Source organism: Anolis carolinensis, chromosome 3 (assembly GCF_035594765.1).
Source record: "Anolis carolinensis isolate JA03-04 chromosome 3, rAnoCar3.1.pri, whole genome shotgun sequence".
Classification (NCBI taxonomy): Eukaryota; Metazoa; Chordata; class Lepidosauria; order Squamata; family Dactyloidae; genus Anolis; species Anolis carolinensis.
Window position 1 is genome coordinate 46,981,809 of NC_085843.1, and position 21,250 is coordinate 47,003,058.

The window sequence follows — 21,250 nt, forward strand, 5'->3', positions numbered from 1 at the left end:
TCTGGGTTGATAGAACGCTACATTACATTGACAGAGCATTATGTTTCTGTGAACTTATAGGAGGCTACTTTCTCTGCTAGTTGTTTCTTCTAGTTTGGACAACAAACAATTGTGCAGGAAAATGTGCCAAGCTAGTTTTAGCTGTTATTGACCATAGAGAGAACGAGCAGCTTTTCCCTCTTATTCCCATAGGATTGCTCATTCCTACTTCAGTGCTCATGATCAATAATTTTATGTATCGAATGAAGTTTGTGTACAATCTCAGCCACCCAAGTGGGCAATTTTGAGTATTTTGGATTTTCAGATAAGGGAATCTCAACCTGTATTTTTCTATTAACTTTAAAGGGAGAACCAGAACCTATAAGAAGTTCAAGTTTGTATGCCTTGATAGATGTAAGAAGAAACGCAACAGGGGAATACAGGTGTGCACTGACAGATGAAAGTTTGATGGACTCCACTATAATTACAGTACATTGTAAGTATTTTTGTTTTATTTCTATTCTTTTTTCTGGTATATTTTTTCTTCCATACCAGCAGGATTGCTAAGTATCTTCCTTGCCACTGACTAAAGTTGAAAATGGGTTTGATTATAAGGGCCTAAGTAAAGCAAATGTGTATGTTTTGCCTTGGTTTTTCAAAAGGCTATATGTATAACTCATTCTGGTTATTTGCTTTGCATTCTTGCTTCCTTGTCACTTCCAAAGTTAAGGATGTTACTATGACTAGTATCATTCACTTTCCATGTTCAATATAGTTGAAATACTTTTATTTCTTTGTCCTGGGATTTTAAAAATCTGGTAATTTACTGAACAAATGAGAAAGCATAGATAGTTTATTCAGAAATTATAACATGGTTCATCAAGTATGAAATTCAGCAATGTGCCACAGTTAACATTTTTGTTGCTGTGTGCCTGCAAGGTTTTCCTGACTTACTTACAGCAATCCTAAGGTGAAAATATTGTGGGTTTTTCTTAACAAGATCTGTTTGGAAGTGGTTTGTGTTTGCCTTCCTTTGATTGTGACTGGCCCAAGGTGATCAATTGGTCTCCATGACTAAGAGGGGGATGCACATTTACCCCAATGTAAAGCAATGAGAGTGGGTAGATCCATTTGCTGGCATCCAGAAAGAGGCCAATCAAGCATTGCTGTATACATATGGGTTGAGGGGCATGGCCTCTGTAGATGATTTAAGTCAGCCATGCACCACCATCTTCCTCTTTGGAATTTTACATCTTTGGGGCAATGACCTGGATCTTCTTGTAGGAAAGGCTCTTACTAGCCAAGCAATTATTGATATGGGCAGAATTAAGGATCACTAGCTTTTACTAAAATTACATGGTCTGCCATCATCTTGAAGCAGTTTTGGCCCAGTGTAGATGTACGCTGCTTAGACTTGGCTCAGAAAAGAGTCCATAGAGAAATCAGGCATATCATGGTTAACGGTTTGGGTTTTCACATTGGTCACCCTGAAATTACTAATAGATTACCCAAATTGTTGCGGTTGGATGGGGTTTGTCTTTTAGAGATAGGACTGAGCTGTTTCTTGAGGATTTGCAGCATGCCATTAAATTCATGATATGTGGTATTGGTGGCCAATAGTGGACTCAGTGGACACTAGCCCCTATTTGGGGCACTATTTGGTGTTGGATAGGAATTTTGAACCCCCTTTGTGAGTCAAGCGATCTGGGGGGTGAAGGATTAATATCCTGGCCTTGGGGCTGCTCTTTGGTGTATTGACTCTAGTTAGAAATCAAAAGTGACTTCGGAGGCTTACACCCCTTGATTAGCCTTCTAAGATAATAACTGGCCTTTGAACAACCATGTAAATCAGTCTCAACTGCTCCTACATCAGATTGTTCTCCCAAATAGTTTTGGTTATCTTCAAGAAACAGCATAAATAGGAAACTAATTAGTTGCCCTTAGTTCAATCCACTACTGTAGTCTAGTCTTTTTATTTACCTGGTTTGTCAGCAATCAAGCTCTGCTCAGGGGTCCCGGAATGGATTAATAGCATTTCAGTGCATTTCAGTGGAAATTTTTGCTTTGAGATAATAGTATTTTGAGTTAAGAGCTCGGTCATGGTATCACTGTATTGCTTTGCAACTTCCTTCCCCTTATGATCAAAAGTCCTCCTTCTCCCCATCCTTCCTCCTCATCTTTATGCTCTGCTTCCTGTTTTTGTTCAGTTATGAATAAAGTTTCTTTACCTATTCATAACTTAATCAGGAGTGTTTGGAAAGATCAGATATGAAATCTGTAATGGACCATGTTAGCTATATATTTGTTGTCATTCTCAAAGTACCGTAACACATTTTCCTACATGCCAGGGGGTTGGACTAGATGGCCCATGTGGTATCTTCCAACTTTATTATTCTGTGATTGAATGATTTGTAAGACATGACCTGCCTTTTCTGAATACATGTTAGGTGATACTAAAATAATAAATACTGAAACTATTGTACAATCCTTATCTTGTTTGATGCAGTAATTTGAGTAATGTAAACTATTAGCATGTTATGTGTACTAAAACTACATCATATAATTCATATAACCTCTTTATTATAATAATTGAGTCTTTCTAGTATTGACAGTGGTTAACAACAACAATACTTGTTAAGGTACAAAGTTTTATCAGACCTTTCATAAGCACTTTTGCTCACATTCAAAATATGCTCTTTTCAAATACAGAAACAATGATTAAACCGTTTGTAAGCTTTTCATATATTTATTTCCAATTTCTTCCTGTCTTTAATAGCTTGCAAAGTAATGCAGTAACATGCAAAAGCCAGCCTTTGCATTGTCACTTCCCCACTTGGTATGCGCTCTGTAGCAGGGAGATTGACTTGAATTCTCTGCACCAAGTTAACATTCGGCTTATATTAAATACAACACTTTGTTTTCAAGGCATGCTTGCTTTTTGTTAATCAATTTGTCAGCTCACCACAGCCGCTCCTGAATGAACACACGAGACTCTCTGTGATATCACCAGAAACTTTTACTGTAGGAAACATGAACATCAAAAAAGCCAAGAATGGGAGGCTCCGGCCAACCATCCTTTATATACCCTCCCCCTCATTTGAAAAGTCTCTTCCCGCTCAGTAAAACCCCGCGCAAATTCCCCGCCAAGTCCAGCAGCCGTTTCTTCTCCGAGTCCTGAGCCGCAGGTGTCTTATCAATGTCAGTGACCCTGAAACTCAGAGCCACATCCAGGCTCTAGTAGCAGGGTTCTGACATGGCGTCCTCCTCCCCTTCGTCCTGGAAGGAAAAGATTAAACACAACTATTGTTCTCCGCTGTCCAGAGTTCCTTTATACTTTTTTAACAGGCTGCAATGGAATACCGGGTGTACCTTTCCTAGGTCCTTAGGTAGCCTCAGCTCATAGGTCACTTCGTTTATTCTTTTTGCTACCCTGAACGGCCCTATATAGCGTGGAGCCAATTTTTTAGATGGGAACCCCAATTTCAGGTTTTTTGTGCTCAGCCAAACCAGATCCCCTTCGCCCAATTTGTCCCCCTCTCGGCGCCTACGATCTGCAAAGAGCTTGTACTTCTTTTGTGTTTCCCGCAATGCCTCCACCACGTTCTGCCACCCTTGCTTAATTTTGGCCGGCCATTCCTTGTCGGTCTGGCCCTCTCCTTCCTTCCACTCGGGTAGCCTGGGGAAAGGTGCCACCTCCTGTCCGTATACTATTTCGAATGGGGCACGACCTGTGGCCGAATGTACGGCCCCGTTAAAAGCCATCTCAGCAAACGGAAGAAGGTCCGCCCAATCATCCTGTCTATAATTGGTGTACATCCTCAAGAATTGGCACAGTGTCTGTTGGGTACGTTCGACCCCCCCGTTGGTTGCGGGATGAAAAGCCGAGCTCAGGTTCCTTTCTGCTCCTAACAGCTGTAAGAATTTTCCCCAAAATTTTGCCGTAAATTGGACTCCCCGGTCGCTAATTATTTTGTCGGGACACCCATGTAGGCGATATACATGCTTCACATACAAATCAGCAAGTTTTTCAGCTGAGGGGAGTTTTGGCAGGGCCACAAAGTGTGCCTGTTTTGAGAATAGGTCCAATATTGTCCAAATGTATCTGTGGCCTCTGCTGGGGGGTAGTTCGCCTACAAAATCCATGGCCACGCATTCCCATGGCCTCATGGGCTCCACCACCTTCTGCAATAGCCCCTGGGGCTTCCCCGGTGGTGTTTTTCCCTCTGCACATAATTCACACTGCGTGACGTACCCCCTGGCGTCTTTCCTCATTCCGGGCCACCAGCATTGTTTGGCCAACAGTTTAATAGTCCTGGTGGGGCCTAGATGACCCGCACCCTTGTTATCGTGGCACTTCCTTAACATTTCTCGTCTTAAACATTCAGGAATATACAATTTCTTATTTACAAACACCAAATCCCCACACAATTCTCCCTTTTCTTTGTTAGTTTGTAACCATTTGTCCATTCCATACGCTCGCTTCAACTCTTCCTCCCATATTTCTCCTCCCCCCGTGGAAATGGCAGTACGTTTGTTTTCTTTGGCCGCTTGTGCTCGAGTTAGTACTGCCAGGCCCCACTGCTTATCTCGGAACAGGCTCCCTTCAGATTCCTGAATTCCTCCCCCGTGCTGAGGCATCCGAGAGAGAGCGTCAGCGAGTATGTTATGTTTCCCCTGGAAGAATCTGAGTCTGAAATCAAAACGGCTGAAATATTGGGCCCATCTAATTTGCTTCGCTGATAGTTTACGAGGGGATCTTAGATACTGTAAATTTCTATGATCAGTCCACACCTCAAACGGTGTTCCACTTCCTTCCAGAAAGTGTCTCCAGCACTCTAGTGCTTTTAGAATCGCTAAGGCTTCTCTCTCCCAAATCGGCCAGTTTTTTTCTGTATTGCTAAACTTTTTTGACAGATAGCCACATGGCTTCAGGTTCCCCCCCTCGTCTTTCTGCAGCAGAACTGCCCCATATGCCCGGTCTGACGCATCGCAATGTAATACAAAGGCCTTAGACATATCAGGGTGCTGTAGGACAGGTTCCTCAGTAAAACGCTTTTTAAGGGCTTCGAAAGCTTCCTGGCATTCTATTGTCCATGTCAGTTTGGCCCCTGGGGCCTTCACTTTGGCTGTTTCTCCCCTGCCTTTAGTTTTTAACAAATCCGTTAATGGCAAAGTGAGGCGCGCAAAGTCCTTGATAAATGTTCTATAGAAGTTTGCGAACCCTAGGAAGGATTGCAGCTGCTTCCGTGTTTTGGGGGCTTCCCACCCCCTCACGTCTTCCACCTTCGCAGGGTCCATCGCCACTCCCTGGGAGGAAATCCTATACCCCAGAAAGTCTATCTGGTCTTTATTGAACTCGCACTTGGCAAGCTTCGCATACAGTTTCGCTTCCCTCAACTTTTGTAGGACTTCCCTGACTAGTTCTACGTGTTGCTCCTTAGTCCGAGACATTATCAATATGTCATCTAAAAAAATAAAGACTCCCTTGTACAACAATGGATGCAATACTTCGTTGATTAATTGCATGAACGCGGCCCCTCCCCCGCACAAACCGAAGGGGAGCACACGATAATTGAATAATCCGAATGCGCAGGAGAAGGCCGTCTTCCACCTGTCCTCTGGTTTGATCTGCAATTTATGGTAGGCCTCAATTAAGTCCAATTTAGTGAATATCTGTCCTTCCGATAACTGGGCGATCAAGTCCTTCACTAAGGGTAGGGGGTATTTATTTACAGTACTGATTGCATTTAGGCCCCTGTAGTCAATGCAGAGCCTCAGCGTTTGGTCCTTTTTCCGCCTGAACAACACAGGCGCCCCTAAAGGGGAATTTGAAGGCTCTATGAAACCCCTCGCTAGGTTTTTATCAATGTATTTTCTCAGTTCCTCCTTTTCCCTAGCTGACATCGGGTATATTTTTGCCTTGGGAAGCTCTGCTCCTGGGACTAGCTCTATTTTCACTTCAACTCTCCGCTTCGGTGGGAAATTGTCTGCTTCCTTCTCATCAAACACGTCCACAAAATCCCGATACTCTGGGGGTAATTTATCTGCCAGATCTGCTATTCTGATAGAGTCTTCCTCCCCCCTTTTCCCTGGCTCCCTCTCCCCTTCCTGGCTCCCTTCTTCCAAATTCATCCTGAAGATCATGCTCTTATCCTCCCAGTTGATTTGCGGGTTGGCCTGCCCCAGCCACGGCATGCCTAGTATCACATTATAGCTGGCTATTTGTGATATCACAAATGACACCTTTCCTTCCCAACTCCCTATCTTACACTTTACATCTTCGGCACTGTACTTAGCTAACGATCCCGATGCTGTGGATCCGTCCAACTGCGAAAAAGCTATTGGGGATTCTAGGTTCGTTCTTTCGCATCCCAATCCCTCGGCTAATTCAGGGGAGATGATGTTCCTGGAACATCCACAATCCACAAATGCTTTGCAGGTTGCTTGTTTGCTGCCACTTTCAAGCTGAATGGGGACCACTATCATAGCTTTGTCCTGACTTACCAACCCCCCCGAGTGGTGCCTCATCGGTGGTTCTTCCTCGGCGCGTTTCCCTGCCACGGCTCTTGGTTTGGGCGGGCCTCCGCCTTCCCCTTTTCTCTGCCAGCACTCGGCAGCCCTGTGGCCCAACCGGCCGCACACGAAGCAGCCACTCCTGCTGGCGCTCACGTTCCCTGTCGGCTCCGCTCTCCTCCCGGCTGGGGCTGATCCCTCCTTCCGGCTCCCCTCTTTCATCTGCGGCCGCTGCTGTAGCCCTCCTCGGTGCCTCCTCGCCTGGGCCAGCGATGTCTCGACGCGCCCCGCCAGCTGAATCCATCCGCGCAGTGTGTCAGGCTCATCACGATGCACCGCCCAGGAGAGGATCTCCCGCCTGAGACCCTCTTTGAAGAGTTCTATCTTTGTTACTGCAGACCATTCCGGCACCTTTTCGGCGAGGCATTGGAACTCCTCCGCATACTCAGATACCGACCTCTGCCCCTGGGAGACGGTCTTCAACTTCTCCCTCGCCCGGATCTGCTCCAGTGGATCTCGGAAACGGGTCTCCAGGGCCCCCATAAAGCGTCGGAGTGACCCCAGACATGGGTCGCGCCGCGCGTGCAGCTGAACGTACCAGCTGGCCGCTCCCCTCTTCAACACTGCACCAATGGCCCGTATCCGGCTGGATTCCGTTCTAAAAGTGTGAGCATTGTCCTCCATATAGCCCCTCACCGTGGTCAGGAAAAAATCCAGTTCAGAGGACTCTCCCCCAAACTCGATCCTTAGTTCCTCTCGTCTTGGTAGGGGCCCCTGTGGTGGCAATCCCCAATTCTCCGCCCGTCGCAAGCCCCCTTGCGGACCAGTGGGCCCCGCTGCTGCTTCTCTTGGCCCTGTGCCACGCCCGGCATTCGCCAGGGGCACCAGGGTCTCAGCTGGGAGCGTAGCTGGGATTCTCGGAGGTTTTTCCCCTTCGTCGTCACTCTCCTCCACCCGCGTCAGGCTTGGTTGGGTCTTGGGCCGGGCGCCGGGCTCCTTTCGCATTTCCCTTCCCTTCGGTGCTGGGAGGTCTGCAAAGCCCTGGCTGCTTCCCACGCTCACGTCCCACATTGAGCCAGCCCGAAGTTCCCTTCCTCTCTCTGGCTCCGCCAAAAACGCCAGGCGCTCCATCGCCCTCGACATCACTGCCAGGGTGGTCTCCATCGCCGACATCCTCTCCTCCAGAAACACCATCCTTTGTGGGCCTGGGGAAGGTGAACCTTCCTCTCCTCCGGTGCTGTCTCCCCGCACCACTCCACGCCTCTGGGTTACCCCATTTGGCTGGGCATAAGCGGTGGATGACGCCAGGGCCGCCAGCTGGTGGAACTCAGCGTCCGGCTCGGGAGTGGCCCTTTCTGACCTTCCTCCTCCTGCGCCCAAGAGCTCTTCATCCTCCACTTGCATGTTACACCTCACCGCTACAGCGGGATGGTGTCCGTATTCTTGGCTTAGTGTCAGCTCACCACAGCCGCTCCTGAATGAACACACGAGACTCTCTGTGATATCACCAGAAACTTTTACTGTAGGAAACATGAACATCAAAAAAGCCAAGAATGGGAGGCTCCGGCCAACCATCCTTTATATACCCTCCCCCTCATTTGAAAAGTCTCTTCCCGCTCAGTAAAACCCCGCGCAAATTCCCCGCCAAGTCCAGCAGCCGTTTCTTCTCCGAGTCCTGAGCCGCAGGTGTCTTATCAATGTCAGTGACCCTGAAACTCAGAGCTACATCCAGGCTCTAGTAGCAGGGTTCTGACACAATTACTGTTGCAATAATAAAAGCTTATTTTAAAATCTTGGGGTAATCTTTCAAACAGAAGGCTTTCTTGTTCTGGTTTCGTCAGATCTGGCTATAGTAACACAAACTTTTATTACATCAGTTTACCCTTTGGGGACTGCCATTGACCTCTCTATTTCTCAAATGGCCTCAAGTTATTTGGGAGGAGGGGATCCTTTTCAATGATGAGGCTCCACAGGTTTTATAATCTTCAGGAGAGAAGACTTCCTTTCTGTGATCAGAAATAGTAAAGGGCCTATTTGTTAGTTGTTTTATAGACTTTAGAACTCCTAGCCAACGGAAAGGATCATCTTCTTCTTTATCTTCCTTCTAACAGGTCAAATACATTTCTACATTTGTGTTTTTTCGGCTGCTGTTTATATATTATTATTGGTTTTTATTATTGTTCTTTGATGTTTCATATTTTATTTTATCATTGTTTTGTATCTGATTTTGCTGTAAGCCGCCCCGAGTCCCCTTCGGGGGAGATGGAGGCGGGATATAAATAAACTTATTACAGTAGAGTCTCACTTATCCAACATAAACGGGCCGGCAGAATGTTGGATAAGCGAATATGTTGGATAATAAGGAGGCATTAAGGAAAAGCCTATTAAACATCAAATTAGGTTATGATTTTACAAATTAAGCACCCAAACATCATGTTAGACAACAAATTTGGCAGAAAAAGTAGTTCAATACGCAGTAATGCTATGTAGTAATTACTGTATTTACGAATTTAGCACCAAAATATCACGATATATTGAAAACATTGACTACAAAAATGCATTGGATAATCCAGAATGTTGGATAAGCGAGTGTTGGATAAGTGAGACTCTACTGTATTGTTATTGTTATTATTATTATTATTATTATTATTATTATTATTATTTAAGGAAGATTTTTAGCTGGACTGAGTTTTAACATGTATATGTTCTTTATTTTTTATTTCATTTTATTGATGGATTGAAATCATTGAGATGAGATTTCAAAATGTCCCCCTTGATTAATGGTTGATTGGACAAACTATTATTTGAAGTGGGGAAAACAATAGGTGGTATCTGACAGGCATTTTCTGGAGTCTTGGTGCTTGTGATCTTGTCGCTAAGTACCTACTTAAGAAAATAAAAGAAGTATTCCTATGGCCCCTCACTGTAGAGAAATTAGGCTTCTATCAGCAATGCACAGATCTCAACTAACAGTAACTGATGGTTATCCCTAGTTAAACCAGCTTTGCCCCAATTTAGACAAAGTTGGGAGATGCTCTGGAGTTGACTTGATAATCTGGAGTATCCTGTGACTTTGGGACAGTGTAGAAAGCTGGGTCAGGTCTGATATGACTGGTCTACTGTCCACATGGGACACCTTCACCATCACTTTTTCCCTGCTCTTATCAGGGCAAGGAAGGGGGGATGGATCATGCCACAGTGATGCTCACAGACAGCTGGGTATCTCAGCTTGGCATCAACTAAAGCATCTGTCTGGCAAGTAAGAAATGGGGAGATCATCCAATTCCTTCTTCCTGGTCATTAAGGTACCCTTGTTGATGTCAGAACAGGTCTTCCATGAAGTTGAGGAGCTTGCACAGAGCTCTGTGGCTGACTGGAAGCCTCAGTGGCAACACAGATGGAGAGGTGGTAGTCCAGTGGGGTCAATATGGTCTTAGCTGAGCCACATGGACTCTAACCCTAACCCTAACCCATTACTTCAGTGTGTTTGATAGAGTGCACATAGTAACCTCTGTGGGCAGTCCAAAGCATTTTAGTTCCAGACTGGCAATGGATTTAACAGCCAGTGTAGACTCACCCCATGTTTTTAAATGAATGATTGTGTTGATGCCCCCTCTTGAAATAATGGAGATCTTCTGTTTTCCAACAAAACAATTAAAGAGAATTCACAGGTTGTAGTGAGATTACACACTTCAGAGCAGATGAAATTCCAGAATTCAAGAACATTAATTTGCCTAGATACAAGTTTCTGATATTTTTTTATCAGAGCTGTATCAGTATACAAAAAAATAAAAGTCACACAGATACTGTAGAAAGTACTTAACCTGTTTCTGCAGCTTTTAAAATGCTTTGTAATGCTATACGGGGAGATGTAAATTTAGGCATGTGTGTGCCATTAAAAATGGTTCAAAAGTCATTACAAAACTGGGGGCACTGGCATTTTGTTTCTAAAGTGTTTCTAAAGTATAGTTCATGAAAATTAGTTACTGTAACCAGAGTAATTAAATGTTGTTATTGTTTCGTTATAGTAGTTGTGCATTTGGGCAAATGTCAGGGGTTCCTTTCTCCCTCATTTGTACAGCTATTGGGGTGAAACTCACTACAATCGTAGAACACATTTACCACTCCTAGCCCACCAAATTTCTATCCGAGTTTAACGGGTGGGCCGCGTCTCAGATAGCTGGATCTCTTGGATAATAGGGAGGCCCGGCCTAAGGAAACCTGGGGCGCATTGCTGTTTAACAATACACTCCTCTTTTCCACAAAGTCTCAGTAGGCCTTTACCTAGGGGAGGAAACTCTTCCCTTCGGTAAAGGGCTGAGACAGGGGAAATGCGGAGCAACGCCTCTGCGTTTGTCCAGGCAAGCGCCTTTACCGAAGGGAAGAGTTTTCTCTTCCCTCCAGTTAAGGCACTCGCCTGGGGAAATGGGGGGAGCAACACCTCCACGTTTGCCCAGGCAAGTGCCTTTATTGAAGGGAAGAGTTTTCTCTTCCGTCCGGTTAAGATGCCGCCTGGAGAAATGCGGGGAGCAATGCCTCCGTGTTTGCCCAGGCAAGCGCCTTTACCAAAGGGAAGACTTTTCTTTTCCCTCCGATTAACGCGCTTACCTGGGGAAATGCAGGCTCGGCGAGACCTCTTACCTTGGGAAGTGCCTTACCATGACTGCTAGGCAGCAGTGATCACAGGACGCTTCCTCCTCCCTCTCCCTCTTCTTCTCTCAAACTCAAGAGAAGGAGAGGGAGGTGCACCCCCAGCGGCGCCTCGGATAATTCAGAGCCTCGGTTTACCAGGGCTCTACTGTAATAAAGAAAATATGTTCTTAGTTTGAAAGTGTTATTTCCTATTTAATTGTGTAGTCCTTACTTTAAACGTAGTGGTTCTACTCCAGGAACTTTGTTTTTTGCACCAAAAACTTTATTAAATGGGCGGATGATGACGTTAAATTAGTGGACTGGAGACTACAGCAAAATGTGCTATAACGTGATGTCCCTCACGCAAAGACGTTTTTGTGTTCAGTAAATTTTCACCATGTTTTTATGATAGAACCAATTGGGAAATTACATTTGTAACCCAGGAACAAAAGCCATAGTGTAGAAACCACCAAAGCACCCTCAACAGATGTCCATCCAGCCTCTGAATAATAATTATTATTATAAAGAAAACATGTTCCTACTATGAAAGTGTTATTTCCTGTTTAAATGTGTATTCTTTACTTTGAAAATAGTAGCTCTACTACAGGAACCTTGTTTTTGCGCCAAATACTTTGGTAAATGGATGGATGACGATGTTAAATTGATGGAATGGATGCTACAACAAAATGTGCTATAACACGATGTCCCTCGTGCAAAGACTAAGTTTTTGCAGTTTAATAAACTTTTGCCATGTTTTTATGATAGAACCAATTAAGAAATGACATTTATAACCCAGCTACAAAAATCTTAGCATAGAATATTAAATTTATTGAAACTCTGTCTGGCTATGGAGCAGAGGGGCAAATCTCTCTGATGCTGAGCATTGCATTCTGGGAAATGTAGTTTAGGTCAGGGCCTTTTAAATTGTCTGTCATAGGGCTCCTTGCCTTCCCAAACTACATTTCCCAGAGTTCTGTGCTTTTCCACAGCAGAATCTGCTTTCTTCCTCTTTTCTGGCCTCTTCTAATGGCGGGAGGCCATTAATTTACAGAGGAAAGGCAAGGCACTAAGGCAGCCTTTTTGGCTTTGCTTTCAGCTTTGCTTCATTGCACTGAATATGAAACTGACTTTGGGAGCCTTCCAAGATTTACAAAACTAAAAGAAAAAAATATGGGGTAAGTTTCAATTCTTAAAATTTTGGCGCAGGCCATGCCCACATATCAGATTTCAATTCAGAAGTATGAATTTAGAAAATTTGATCCGACTCATGAGTACTAATGAAAAAAATTGCACACCCCTAGTAAATATGTGTCACATCAACTGGAATCCACTTTAAGGGAGGCAAATCTTATTTTAGTCTTTAAAAATAGGGAAAAGAACTAATAACTGGGTTGTTGACAAAGGAACTAATAAATATTTTGAAATATTGAATATTACAGTAAGCCAAGGCTGGTGAAATAGGAAATAATAACAATGATAATAATGATTATGATGATGATGATAATAATAATAACTGTTACTATTGCTGTTACTTCTACTACTACTACTACTACTATTAGAATCATAGAAGCATAGAATCGTAGAGTTGGAAGAGACCTCACAGGCCATCCAGTCCAATCCCCTGCAAGAGGCAGGAAAATCTCATTCAAAACACCCCCGACAGATGGCCATCCAGCCTCTGCTTAAAAGCCTCCAAAGAAGGAGCCTCCACCACCCTACTTACCTGCTGTCCACCATGGACTGAGTCGCAGAACAACATATTAAAATACAATGTATCCAATCAGTCAGAAACAGATAACATTTATCCTAATTAAAACATCAGTTTAAAATAACATATTCCTGTTCTTTGCCTGCACATTTTTGTCAAAGGAAATCTCTTGTAAAGAATCACAATGCATCCTTCCAATCATTGTACAAAATAATCCTTGTTTTAGAATTACATTTTAGATTTCTGTTTTGCACGAACAAATATCTATGTTGCATTAGACAAAAAATATCATGTATTTCTCCCATCATTTCCCCTCTTTACATACTATTTTTCTTTCTCAGCAAATCATTTTTGTTTGTTAAGTGATCCTGCAAGGAAAGTATAGTGTTTCACTTTTCTGCTACCCAATAATTACATAGATATGCAAATATTTTTCTACCTTCTTTTGAAGATTATTTTATGTCCTATTGTGTAGAAGTAATTGACTGAGACTGAGAAAATGCAGCTTTAACTAGATTTATCCAACGGGGTTTTTTTTTTCCTAGTTCTGCAAGTTCTTTAAATGAGACTTATTTCTGACAATACTGACTTTCTACCCTGTAGATTTGGATTTGTCACTAACTCCCAGTGGAGAAGTTATTAAGCAGATTGGAGAAGCACTACCTGTATCTTGTACAATCTCTTCCAGTAGAAATGCCACTGTATTCTGGTTGAAGGTAAATATTGGTAATCCTCCTATTGTTAAGCTATTTTGCTCAGTTTTTATCAGGTTTTTATCAAGAACTCTGCACAAAGTGCCTGAAGTAATATTATTTCTGTTTTAATTAAATTTTGATTAAATATGTGTTCAGATCTAATGTGCTAATAGAGGAGAAAGATGTGACAACCTGCTTAAATCTGATGGTCTGTTTCTTAGATAGAAAAAACACTGTCCAAGATTCGGACATAGTTACAAATGCATGTTTCATCTCCGGACATCCCCTTCTTTTCTCCCTCTCCTTTCTGGATCGCATAGGTGCCTTTGCTTACATTTGCAAAGGTACCCAGAGACACTCATATGTTCTATGGTTGCCACTATGACAAAGACAGCATTGCACTGGTGTAAGGTAGCTACTCAGTAGATCTAAACTGGGTTCTGCCCTGCAGGACGCTATGGAGTATGTCCCACCACTGCTGTTGAATAGAGGCAGGCAGTATAGCCAGACTAATGCCATTCAGGATTGGCCCCACAGTAAGTGGCCTGTGTAGGTGAGCCCTTTGTTTTCTGATTTCTTATTTACAGTCTACATTTTGATCCTAAGTATATAAAATCTTGAACTATTTCCATTTTTAACTACCCACACTGACATTACTTTTGCTTTCTTAATATTTAGCTATAATCTTGTTTTGGCACTTTCTTCCTTAACTTTCACTAGTAGCTTTACCTTGAAAACCATATGATGAAATAGAACAAGTTACATTTATTTAATTCTGTATGATACTCTGTTTTATGCTTTATAAGCCCATTGCATAATTCAAATGGGCATTCAGTACTTATTTAAACCACTGTTGAAAGGATTGTATGTTTGGATACATGAAATATCTATTTCATATTTATATTGCAATAATAAATATGAATGGCTGGCAATATGACTCTTGAAATTTAGTCAATAATGGCTGCCCCAAAACATCCTTGCCTGTCTTTCCACAGCCATAAAAGGGGTAGATCAATTAACCACTAGAAAATGAAAAACACTTCTGAAGTCTCACAGCTCAGAAAAAAAGTAATTCAATAAATATAGAGATAATTAATTGAGAATTGATAAGTTTTGACAATATGGTTAACATCATTTGAATTCTGACCAATGTATTGATTTGCTTGAGTGCTGCCATTTATTTTGATAGCAACCATGCAGGTAGGATACATTTGACTGACAATAAACTCTCTGTAGACAAAACAAACAGCCACTTTTCCAATTAACTTCAGTTAATAGGGAAATCCCTCACTTTTGAAATCTGTTATATGTATAGCTCCAATGGTTCAAACAATGAAGTGCACTTCAAGAGGAAAACAAATTCATGTTTACAGTCATAGAATCAGAAGAGACCACATGGGCCTTCTAATCCAGCCCCCTGCCATGCAGGCAAAGCACAATCAAAGTACCCTTGACAGATAACCATCCAGCATCCATCACACTCCGAGGCAGTGAGTTCCACTATTGAACAGCTCTTACAGTTGGAAAGTTCTTCCTAATGCTGAAGTGGAATCTCCTTTCTTGTAATTTAAACCCATTGCTCCAAGTACTAGTCTCTAGGGCAGCAGAAAACAAGCCTGCTTCTTCTTCTGAATGACGTCCTTTCAAATATTTATACATGGCTATCATGTCTCCTCTCAACCTTCTGTTCTACAGGCTAGATATACCCAGCTCTTTAAACCACTCCTCACAGCTTATGTTCTCCAGACCTTTGATCATTTTAGTTGGCCTCCTCTAAACATCTTCCAGCTTGTCAATAAACTGTGGTGCCCAGAATTGGACACAGTATTCCAGGCGAGGTCTGACCAAAGCAGAACAGAGAGGCACCATGACTTATAGACACTATACTCCTTTTGATACAGCCCAAAATCCCATTGGCTTTTTTAGCATCAGCATCACATTGTTGGCATATGTTCAACTTGCTGTCAATGAAGACTCCAAGATATTTTTCACATGGACTGTTGTAAAGCCAGGTGTCATCCATCCTGTATTTTTGCGTATCCTTTTATTTTTCTGCCTATCATACTAGAGCATGGATCCACTTTAAATCCAGTTTCTGCCTCCTGCAAAATTCTTGGGCTTGTAGTTTAGGAAGGACCTTTAAACTACTCAGCCAGACAAGTCCTAGGCCTCATTAAACTGCAAACCCCAGAATCCTTCAGGAGGCAGAAATCTTGAAATGAGGTTGCTTGTGTAATATCTTACATTTCTCCTTGTTGAAATCCATTTTGTTAGTTTTGGCCAACTTTCTAATATGTTATGGTCATTTTGGAATTCTGATCCTGTCTTCTGGAGTATTAGCTATCTCTCCTAATTTGGTATCATCTGCAAACTCGACAAGTTTGCTTTCTAAACCTTCATTTAAGTCATTAGTAAAGATGTTGAACAGAACTGGGCCCAGGACCAAGCCCTGCAGTACTCCACTAATCACCAATTTCCAGGATGAAGACAAACCACTGACGAGCACCCTTTGTGTTTGGTTGCTTAACCAATCATAAATCCACATAACATAGTATTTTCTAGCCCACATTTTACTAGTTTGTTTGAAAGAAGATCATGGGGGACCTTGTCACCCTTTGTGTTTGGTTGCTTAACCAATTGCAAATCGATCTAACATAGTATTGTTTAGCCCACATTTTACTGGTTTGTTTGAAAGAATATCATGGGGACCTTGTCAAAGGCCTTACTGAAATCAAGATATGCTACATCCACAGCATTCCCTGTATCTACCAAGCTTGAAACTATATCAAAAAAAGATAAGATTAGTTTGATATGACATTTCTTTCCAACTGATTGCATACTGTCTCCTTAAGTATCTGCTCCAGAATCTTTCCTGGTATTGATGCCAGGTTGACTAGACAGTCATTGTATGGATCCTCTTTTTTTCCCTTCTTGAAGATAAGAACAACATTTTCCCTCCTCCAGTCTGCTGGGACTTCTGTTCTCCAAGAATTCTCAAAGATTATTGCCAGTGGTTCTGAAATGACTTCTGCTAGTTCCTTCAATACTCTTGGATGTAGTTCATCTGGCCATGGATACCTCAATTCATTTAGAGTAGCCAGGTCTTCCTTAACTACTTCTTTACCTATTTTGGGTTGCATTTCTCCTATTACCTCATTCGCTCCATATTGCTCAAGTTGAACACCAATCTTCTTTTTGTGAGAAGACTGAGACAAACAAGATGTTGAGCAGCTTTGCCTTTTCCCTATCCCCTGTCAACATTTCACCATCTTCTCCATGCAGAGGCCCCACCATTTTCTTGTTCTTTCTTTTCCTACTGATGTAACCAAAGAACCCCTTTTTATTGTTTTAATCTCTCTGGCACATTTGAGCTCATTTTGAGTTTTGCCGTTCTGACTTTTTCCCTACATGTGTTGGTTATCTGTTTAAATTTTCCTTTGGTGATTTCTCCCCTTTTCCATTTCTTGTACATGACTCCTTTAAATCCTAGCTCAATTTTCTTAAATTTCCTGAAGTCAGCTCTCCTAAAGTCTCAAATGCATGTCTGACTTTTCTTAGTTTCCCCTTTCCTCTGTATCATAAACTCCAAGAGCCCACCTAAGGATCCCACCACTTCCACTCTGTTTACCAGATCCTCGTTATTGTCTAAGATCAGATCCAGAATAACGGCTCCCCTTCTTGTCTTTTCTGCCTTCAGGACAATAAAATTGTCTTCAAGGCAAATGAGGAGTTTGTTGGACTTTGTACTTTTGGTGAAGCTTGTTTTGCTCAGTGCTTAAGCAATTTAACAGGAAATTATCTTTATTTGGAGGCAGCAACCACAAAACAAACCTAAAACCTCATCACATGGGGCTTTTGCCCCATCCTACACTTTCATGTCATGTGATGAACCCACCAGATTCCATCACATGACTTGGGGCTCCATCCTGGCTCCATCGTGGCAGCATCATAGGATAAAGCCCTGACAACACGGGTGGCTACCAGTTTTCTCATTACCTAAGCAGGGAACAATGCTTAGGGAAACTGGGTAGCAACAGAAGGAGGCAATGCGGAGCGCTTAATACCAGTTTCCCTCAATGTTCGATTCATTCCCCTGCTGTTCCCTTGCTTGAGGACCTCCAGTGAGAATTTTGGAAGATGACAGCGTGATGACTACTATGTTATTCTAAACTACATTTTGGCTATATTAGCACTACCTCCTGTTTTTTTAAAAAATATATATGCAAGAGGAAATTAGGAACATGGAAAAGATATAGCATAATGAGAAGAGCGGCTCTGAGATTATGGCAGAGAAAAAGGGGGCAAGTGAAAGAAGCTTAAATATGAGGAGTTTGGAATTTGAACGTTGTTGGGGAGAGTGGGTAAATGCCAACAGTTGGTGAGCCTAAACCTAAGTCCAACTATTCTTAAACTCGTATGTAAACATACACACCAGTCTTCCTTTTCTCTTAGCAAGATTCTGAGGATAGGGCAACTGCTTTTACACAGACCTCATCTAATCACTTCAAAAGGACTTTTGATATTGTGCCAATAGGCACATGACATTAAATTGCGTATCAGACAGTGTCCAGCACTAATACATAAAAATCATTAATAGTTTAGATTTGATAAAATAATTTGACAAAGGTGTTTTATTTTTACATAGCATTGCATATTAGATTTTATTTGGGAATCAAAGATTGAAATTTATTTCTATTGTTTAGGTAGTTAATTGGATTGCAAGTGTGTATTTTTGAAACTGGTATGCTTCCCTGTTTAAGTACTACTTAGTTTCCTCTGATTAATCATCCCATTTAACCTCCCTTGCTTTATCAGGACAATACCAGAATGCGCTCAAGTCCATCTTTTTCAAGTTTGCAGTACCAAGATGCTGGAAATTACATCTGTGAAACTACTTTGCAGGAGGTTGAAGGATTAAAGAAAAGGCAAATACTTACACTGATAGTACAAGGTAATATTCATACCAGGCATTATATAATTTTGTTGAGTATAGTTTCTGTGTTTGTTCAAAATGCCAAAAGGTTCTTCCAATAGAGGTCCACCTAAACCTGACCAAGAATAAAATCTTTTGTTTGCAAAAGATGTCAGAGAATAGTTATTGTACAGTTCAAACATTTTTATCTATTGGTCTTTCTTACATTGGATATGAATATTTAGCAGACCAGTCCTTTGTGTATTAAGAATTAAAAGTTCAGTAGAGTTTATTCTATTATTTGTGCATATATGATTACACCCTATGTGCATGTTTTGAATTATATGGTTTTTAAATCCCATAGAGATGTCATAGTGAATACAAATTAAATTATTTTTATCCTTTGTTTTAATTTTTAAAGGAAAACCTCAGATCAAAATGACAAAGAAAACCAGCACAGATGGATCATACAAAACTATATCCTGTCATGTGGAGGGATTTCCCAAACCAGCAGTACAATGGACTAGCAGTGGAGGTGTCATAAATAAAGCAAGTAATTTTCTCATTACCATTTCCATATTAATTTAAATTGCAGTAAAAAAAATTATGGAGTCAATCAATTATTTATTTATTTCCCTCATTTCTATCCCGCCCTTCTCACCCGAAGGGACTCAGGGCATTTTTTTCATTTCTAAACCATGGTTATGGTATGTTATCTGTAACATATCATGCTAGACAATTCCTTGTTCAATCAGACTTATTTAAGTTATCATTAATCTTAAAGTATTTTGAAGTTAGCAAGTATTTATTCATGGAGATCAAAGTATTTTTTGACATTACAGAATAATTGGATACAATGTAATCTTTAGATAAACATAATGTGAGACATTCAGAACTGATCTTTCTGGATGCTAAAAAAGCATTTGATCATTTGAATTTGAACTTCTTATTTGCAGTATTATAGAAAATGGACTTTGGAAATAATTTTATTACCTAGATTAGGGTGATAGATGATCAACAATCAGCAAAAAAAATTTAGCAAATGGAGAATTGACAAACAAGTGCAAGATACAGAAAGGGTCAAGACAAGTATGCCAGCTATTATTTTTAACATTTGAGGTCGTTTTGAGGGCAATTAGAAATGAAGGTAAAAGTGAAGGCATAAAGATAAAGAAAGCTGATGTAATGATCGTTCTTGAAGGGCTGGAATATTATCAAACAACAAGAAGAAAAAACATAAATCACTTGGGAATTATATTGTCAAAAAATCTATGCTGTTTCAAGACAGGTATGAAAAAACTAGAGGAGGATAAAACAAGATTTGCAGAAATGGAATACATTTGAGATTGTTCTTACCTGAAAGAATGTGAACAATCAAAATGAATGTTTTTTCCAGAGATCTCTTTTTTGGACAATGCTGTGGTTTATTTGTTTGACAAATGACACACTACTCAAAAACTGACAAAAAGACCTGGCAATATTCATTTGGCACAGCAGAAACCATGTATAATGTACCAATCCTTCAAAATCAGAATAGGAGAGATATGGGCTTCCCTCACTTGAAACTGTACTACAGAAGGACACAATCTAAATTCAGTATAGAATGTGACTAGCAAAAAAAACTTTAGCTTTGACCTCAAATCTGGGATTTGAGGACAAAATTTGCACAGATGATGAGCAGTTGTTTGGAAAAATATAAACATAGTGATGGAACATACAGCTAGAACATATCAAGTGAAAGAATGTATGATTAAATGAATTGAAAACTTTGAGTTCGAGATTTGGAAAGAATGTGAACTAGTAGACTTAAAATTTACTGTCGTTTGATTTGTACAAAATTTGTACAGATAGTACTTAACCCCAGAAAGACTTTCAAAAATGTATTATGAGTTCAATGGATTATGTTGGAGCTGTGAAGCTTAAGAAGGCACTTTCCCCATATGTGGTAGTTCTGCAAAAAAAGTATTGGAAATGGATTTGGACATCAATGCAAGATATCTTTAAAAAATAATCCATCTAATCAAGAACTGTTATTGTTGGGATTTGCAAATGACCAAATTAAAGTGCTATACATTATAGAATTTTAGAAATAAGATTGCTTTATGCTGGAAAAATGCTGATCTCCTAGCAAAAAGAAGAATGGGTTTTAAAAATCCTTGAAATAGTAAAATCAGTGAATAATTTTGTAAAATATTGTCTTTTATAGAAAAGAAAGAAGGAATAATATCCCTTGTGAGATTTCAAGGTTGACTTTTATTGTAGGATTTTTAGCAGACGTTTAAACTTAAGTAGTAAGAAGATGTTTACTGTAGCTATTCTATGAATGCCTTTGACTGATAGAGTGGGAAGTCAAGTTTGAATGTGTCTGAGTGTGGTGAGGAGAGTGGGATTGGGAATGAACAGAGAATGTCTCGACAAGGATTTAGATTTACAATTTTTGTTGGTGTTTTCTTTTTGTATTTATTTGTTAATTTGTTATTAGTGTAATATTTATTATTACTATTATGGGAGCAAAGTGCAATATATTTCTCAATATGATGCAACATGAATGTGAATGTACATTGTAGTTGTTTTCTTAATGTGTCCATTTTATGATGCTTATATTTATTATTGATATATTCTGATTACTGTTGATGTGATTTTAATATGTTGTAAGCCGCTTTGGGTCCCGTGAGGGAAAAAAGCAGGACATAAATTAAGATTTTTTATTATTATTATTATTATTATTATTATTATTATTATTATTATTACTACTACTACTACTACTACTACTATTACCACATTGCTTGTTTTTGTGGATATTTCAACAAA

The 21,250-nt window shown here is 40.8% G+C and overlaps 1 protein-coding gene across 8 annotated transcripts in view; it reads left to right on the forward strand.

The window, feature by feature from the left end:
• Window positions 1-21,250, forward strand: part of alcam (activated leukocyte cell adhesion molecule) — a 214,307-nt gene that overhangs the window by 160,822 nt on the left and 32,235 nt on the right. For all 8 annotated transcript variants that reach the window (XM_062974834.1, XM_062974832.1, XM_062974837.1 and 5 more), the window contains 4 exons: window positions 346-475; window positions 13,436-13,548; window positions 18,343-18,478; window positions 18,861-18,992. In XM_062974834.1, coding sequence (XP_062830904.1) covers window positions 346-475; window positions 13,436-13,548; window positions 18,343-18,478; window positions 18,861-18,992 — 511 coding nt within the window. The remainder of the gene's footprint in view (window positions 1-345; window positions 476-13,435; window positions 13,549-18,342; window positions 18,479-18,860; window positions 18,993-21,250) is intronic.